The 6550-nt window shown below is 29.6% G+C and overlaps 1 protein-coding gene across 1 annotated transcript; it reads left to right on the top strand.

Annotated features, from left to right (window-relative positions):
- The first annotated feature begins 2222 nt into the window (after window positions 1-2222).
- Window positions 2223-6036, top strand: LOC108907773 (aldose reductase). Its single transcript, XM_018711567.1, has 5 exons — window positions 2223-2419; window positions 4841-5008; window positions 5065-5181; window positions 5249-5647; window positions 5734-6036. Exons 1-5 carry the CDS (start codon window positions 2354-2356, stop codon window positions 5911-5913), a joined length of 930 nt encoding a protein of 309 aa, XP_018567083.1. The 5' UTR covers window positions 2223-2353; the 3' UTR covers window positions 5914-6036.
- Window positions 6037-6550: the final 514 nt, after the last annotated feature.

Raw genomic sequence — 6550 nt, 5'->3', positions numbered from 1 at the left:
ATAAGCACATTTCAGTTAAAACGTTAAAACTTTTTCTTTATATTCGTTTTGATGTTAACTGACATTTTATTTTGAGGATAGGGGAAATAATTTAATCTAATATGTTGTCATCAGAGACAACTCTACATGGTCAATCTTTTCAGAAAGTTGCAAAAAGTATAAACATGTTGGTACCGTCTTTCCTACCTATGAAATTTAATTTTTTCTCCACATAAACGTCTCTTTACGCAATTTATCTCAGAACACGATTTCACCATATATAGTTTACGAATCTTTTACATACACTAACTAACTCACACAAAAATTCAAGAAATCAATCAATAATGTCAATACATGACATTTACTTCAAAGTTTGTTTACAGCATTTTGTACCGGTATACCCGTGTACCATCATTTATTTTACCGGTATTTGCCTCAACTAGCTTCATCTGCCTTGCACACATCAGCACGATTGACCTCTCTTTCTAGGGCCAGTCCATAGTTTACTAGGTCTATGATCCGAATAGACCTTTTTAGTAATGACGTCACATACGATATTAGAAATATTAAAGAAATTTCAGACCCCAAGTGACAAACTAATAGAATTATGGAATTTATATACCTATTTAAATTAATAGAATATTGACTTTATAGTAATTAATAAATTAAAATTATATCAATGTTACTGAGCACGCGCATTAAAGATAATTTCATGTAAGCGAAGTAGCCTCGTAACAGTTTTAACGGTACGGTCAACAAAACTGTACCACATACTATACGAACTAAGAATGTCCATAACCATCTTCCACGATCCATGCCCATTTTGTCCCTTGGGAAGATGGACTTATGAACTAAACTTATGACTTATTGTGTTAAACAGTGCCGTTAAACCGCAAGTTTAATATCAGAACACGATCCCATAGATATACATATATTATCCAATTATGATTATATAGATATATTATCCAGTTATGAACTGCAGACGCTATACCGTACCATTGATATAATGCCACAAAACATAAATGCTGATATTGCTGATACTGTGTAGGCATATGAGTAACTAAATTACTCATATGTGTGTAGGTACTAAGTCTGTTCGACACATTTAGACTCATTTAGAACTTAGCTGACCAAACATTTCGAACGGATCGGAACCAATGCCTGACTCTTGTTGGAACAGACCTACTATAGCTCGATCAAATTCATCTTGCGCGCGAGTTTTATTTGCGCAAAACAATGTTATCGGAGTAGCACCGGAATATGTTATATTATTCACAAACACAATACTGTATTTATAACGAATGCATTCACTATAAATAAATAAAATGAGAATTATATATCATTGAAATATTGAAAAGAATTTATATGCTATACGCTTCAGTTATAATATTTTTTCGGATATCTTAAAAATAGTTTTTCAAGCAGGTAGCTTATTCATATTTTGAAGTTATACTTAAGACACGTATATGAAACATTTTTCAAATCCCATACGTTGCATAAGGGCTACTATTAAGGGAATTTTTTCCTAACTTATTTGCTCCATTCTCGGAATTTTTTAAAACTTGTTGACCTCTAAATTAAAGAAGAAAAAGATGCTCTCGCTTAGATTTGATTTATATTTGATTGATGTGCTTTTAGTTGTGTTATTATAGCTTGAAATAATTTTAAATTTATTTTGGGTGAAGGAAATAAATAGAGAATAGAAATACATATTATATTTTTTAAAGTGATAACAAAAAAAAATATCTGTATTATGGAAATTGTTCGTAATGTGTGACAGATGTTGAGAAATTTCTCGAAAACTGTTCTATCTATCGAAATTAAACTAATAGTTTAGAGATTCAGTGTTTTTAATTTTTAAATTTTTAAATTTTTAAAAGAGGGAGAGGTAAAATTTGAAGTAATGATAATCACTATCTAAAGCTGCCGTGTCCAGAAGTCCTGAAGTCTCTAATCTCAAGTTTAAAATATATGAAATAAGCATCCCGAAAGATTTCGCAAAAGATATATTGACCACCCCCTGTCAAAGGATTATATTCCATTATTATTTTCATTATTAATTTTCGATTAAAAAGTTTATAGAAAATGGTACCTTTATTATTTGAAGCACTACCTGCAAAATATATCGCTAGACAATTTAGAACCACCCTGTATAAAAAGATTTGCTGCTTTCCGCGCCATCTATCTACCACTAGAGAAATTTTTAAAGTGTCTAATGATAATTATCACTTTAATCGCGAATTTTGCCGATTTACTTATTGATTATGATTATATCACTTCATAAAAAGTTGTCAAGAGTGTGATGTCCTGATTTAATATTTATCGTTGAAATTTTTATTAGATTTGGATGTGATTTTAAAGTATATTTGTTGCCATGTCAAAATTTAGAAAACTAAACAATGGTAATACGATTCCTACTATTGGATTGGGAACCTATAAGGTAAAAGATACATTTGAAATACTTAAGTATATTTTATATAAAAAAATATATTTTTGTTACTTTCTTGTAAGAAAGGGTATAATGGTCAATAATTTTAGTTCTATATTTTTTATATTAAGACATTAAATATTACAGCATGTTTAATCTTCAGAACATTAGTATTAAGTAATTTGATTGATTGTGGGGGGTATTCTAATAAACTTATAAATAATAAATTAGCGAAAGAATATCCAGTGAATGTCCAATGTCCAACAAGAAAAATTATAACCTGAAATATCTGAATATATACAAATGTATGCAACCATACAAACATATCGTCATCCATTTTTTGATTAATTTTATACATATATACTTATACGATTTAAATTCCAGTTAAACTATTTTACAAATTATTTAATATATAATAAACCGTGCAAACACAAGAATTGTGGCATATAAATGGGTCTTTAAAGTCATTGATGGGTGTGTCGTTGTTGATCTTGAAAATGGGCATAAGCGACAAAAAAAAATCAACCAGTCTCTTTTTGAATTAAACCCTTAGTATAATGAAAGCATAAATATTCACCTATACATAATTGGTACTAGGTTTTCCATCATACATACCACAAAAAATTGACTTGAAATTACTTTTTTTCTTATTGTTTTCCTGAGAAATTACTCAAATAGTGGTTTTGGTGCTTGCACCCCTTTGCATTATCAATGACGATATGTGATCATTTATGTACCAATAATTGTGTTTGATGTCATCATTTGTAAACTATTGATTTCCCATTGCCACGAAGCCTGGTCTGCTTTGATTTTTTAAATATGTATATTTTAAATTAGAGACTCGATAATTGCATTTATTGAAATAATAGTACTAAATTATTATTATTTTAGGTACTTGAGGACCAAATTTGAAGAAAAAATATCTATTGCTTATTTTTCTTTGCACTGATAAAGTCTTCAAAAATCCAGCTGTTATTAATCACTAATTGTAGTTCATGTAACTTTTACTATATAAAACCTTTCAGTAATCCATTTAAATACTAAACTTTTTGTTGATTCTTCAACCAACTCTTTTTTTGTTTTCTTGTGCACAGTAAAATCCTTGGTAAAATCTTATTTCACATTTTCTTTTTAGTTTATCAGCACAGAAAAAAATAACTCAACTATTTTTGTATATGTGGAATAAGAATTCCATTTTTTTTTTTTTTGATAAAAGCACTAGTTTTGTTTACCTGAAAAATGCCTTCATAGCCCTAAGTGATAGCTGGCCAGGCGTTCATGGCAATGGCAAACTAATAATTGCCAAATGATTTTTTGGGTATAAAAATGTATCTGCTTGACTCCACCATCCTACTGCTTGTATTGGGGATGAAACACAAATATATTTTATATAAATAAATATACAGGGTGTCCCGAAATTAATGGCACACAGAGCAAGGGTAGACTCCTTACAATAAAATTAATGCGATATAGCTAAACTTACCTCAGTCCATTTGTGGATAATAAAGAAATTACAGGGTGTTAAAGTTAAAATTTTGAATTCAAAATTCTTAAAATTTTTAGATAGTTTTCAAAGAATTACTTAAATTTATCGACATAAAACAAGTATAGGTATCTTATTTGTGTAAAATAGATAACAGAATTTTAACTTTCGTATACACATTAAGAAAAAAGTTGTCACCATTTTTTATCAATCATGAGGACATGTACCAACCTCTAGCGTTTACAACACAGTTAAGTCCAGATTCATTTTCTTGAACCCAGAAAACCCTCGAATACGAATTTTCAAAGTAATTCTTTGAAAACTTTCTAAAAATTTTAAGAATTTTTAATTCAAAATTTTAACTTTATCATTCTGTAACTTTTTTATTATCCACAAATGGATAAATGGTAAGATATCACTATATTTTGATGTAAGTAATCTATCCTTGCTCTGTGTCCCACTAATTTCGGGACACCCTGTATATATAACATTGTATATTGTTCAGAAACATTTAAAAAACATGCGAATACCTACCGTTTTTCTTTTTTTTTTAATTTCTAAGAATGCAAAAAATAACCACATTTTCATGGAATTAACTATACTAACTTAATTTAAAAATCTAACTTGAACCTTACTTGAAACATGTTATGTCACTGAAAACCCTTGAGCATAATTAAAAAAAATTCAATGATAAAAGAGAAATGAAATGATGAAGGTATATGATTTTTATGTGTGAATGTACTTTTTGGCTAATAGTAAATAATTAATCACTAATAAATACTTTGGATGATATACAAAAGTGGTACAAGAGACATATTTTAAATATGTTCATTTGACTAGTCACTGGCCTCTGATAAAATACAGTTTCTCCAATTCATCAGATTAGTTATTTGTGTTATTAATAAGGAAACAGTTTGTTAAGGAATTTTAACAATTTTTTCTTTTTTTAGTCGAAACCAGGTGAAGTTGAAGAAGCAGTTAAATATGCAATAGATATTGGGTATCGTCATTTTGATTGTGCCTGGTTTTATGCAAATGAAAAAGAAGTTGGAGATGCACTACAGGCAAAACTTCATGAGGGAGTTGTCAAAAGAGAAGAATTGTTTGTAGTAACGAAGGTAAATTTTTAAGCAACCTGTTATACGAGTATATTAGTAAATTTGTTGTTTTTCAGCTCTGGAATAATTTTCATGAAAAGAAAAATGTTGTACCAATGTTGAGGGAATCATTAAAATCTTTACAATTGGAATATGTAGATCTATTTCTAATTCATTGGCCATTTGGATTTAAAGTAAGCAATTTGTGTAACAAGTCATATTTAATTAAGAAATATGGATTTAAAATATTTATTATTTTAGGAGACTGCTGATGGCCTTCCTACAGATGGTACTGCATCCTACAGTGATGTAGATTATCTTGAAACTTGGGAGGGAATGGAAGAATGTGTAAAATCAGGTTTAACAAAAAGTATTGGTATCAGTAATTTTAATAAAGAGCAAGTTGCGAGGTTAGTCAACAACTGCAGGATTAAACCAGTTGTGAATCAAGTAGAAGTTAATCCAAATATCAATCAAAAAGAATTAATACAATTCTGTAAGGAAAGGGACATAGTAGTTGTTGGTTTCTGCCCTTTGGGACGTAGTACCCAGAGTACTACAATATCGACCTATCCACGATCTACGATATTGGATCCAAAAGTTATAGAGGTGGCAAAGAAATACAATAAAACCCCTGCACAGGTCATATTACGATATCTGGTATGTTGATAAACCATATGATTTCACCTAGACTTTGTCTTTGAAGTATTTGTTTTCATGTAATTAAATTTTATTTGTATTTACAGGTATCATTAGGAATTTGTGTAATTCCAAAGTCTGTAACAAAGTCAAGAATTTTGGAAAACTTTGATATATTTGATTTTGAATTAGAGCAGAAGGATGTAGCATATCTGGATTCTTGTAACACAAATCAGAGAGTCTCACCAATGTCGGCGTATAAAGACCACAAGTATTATCCTTTTTAGTTCAAATTTGATATTTTTCTATACTATATTGTAATAATAATTACTCAATTTACAATGAAACATATTCAACATAAAAAGTGCATTTTGTACAAATATAAAAATATATATTAATAATGTGTAAAACTTTTTATTTTTCCAAAGCTCATTTATTCAACATTAGAAATATATACAGGCTGTTACAAATTCGCTTCTCATTACAGGGATCTCGGAAACGGTAAGAGGTACGAAGTAGCTTAAATGGGGACAAAGTTGCGTAATCAGGGGAGCAACATTATGCCTCTAAAAAATGAAGGGTAACATGGTTAGTTTTCGAAATATTTGAAAAAAACGGAAATTTTAGAAATCCGTTTTTGTTTCATTTCAGTCTTGTTTGAGGTGATATTGAAAAAAGAAGAACACTTTCTCATGGCGACTTTTTGCCCTCTATTGAATGGCATAATCAATTTTTATATGTAACATTTCGTCTCTCCAGGACTATAATCAACTTCTTTTTTTTAAATACGACCATGGAAATTTTATAACATTTTTTGCGAGCCTTCATGTCCCCCAATCCTGTACTGCCTCAGCTCGAACCAGATTCAGACGTTTTGTCTCGAAAAATTCATCCTCAATGTATTCGTTCCAAATTTATCTAAAT

Source organism: Anoplophora glabripennis, unplaced genomic scaffold, assembly GCF_000390285.2.
Source record: "Anoplophora glabripennis isolate ALB-LARVAE unplaced genomic scaffold, Agla_2.0 scaffold329, whole genome shotgun sequence".
NCBI classification, from domain to species: Eukaryota; Metazoa; Arthropoda; class Insecta; order Coleoptera; family Cerambycidae; genus Anoplophora; species Anoplophora glabripennis.
The sequence above is the reverse complement of the archived record's forward strand: the minus strand, read 5'-3'. Positions and strand labels throughout refer to the sequence as shown.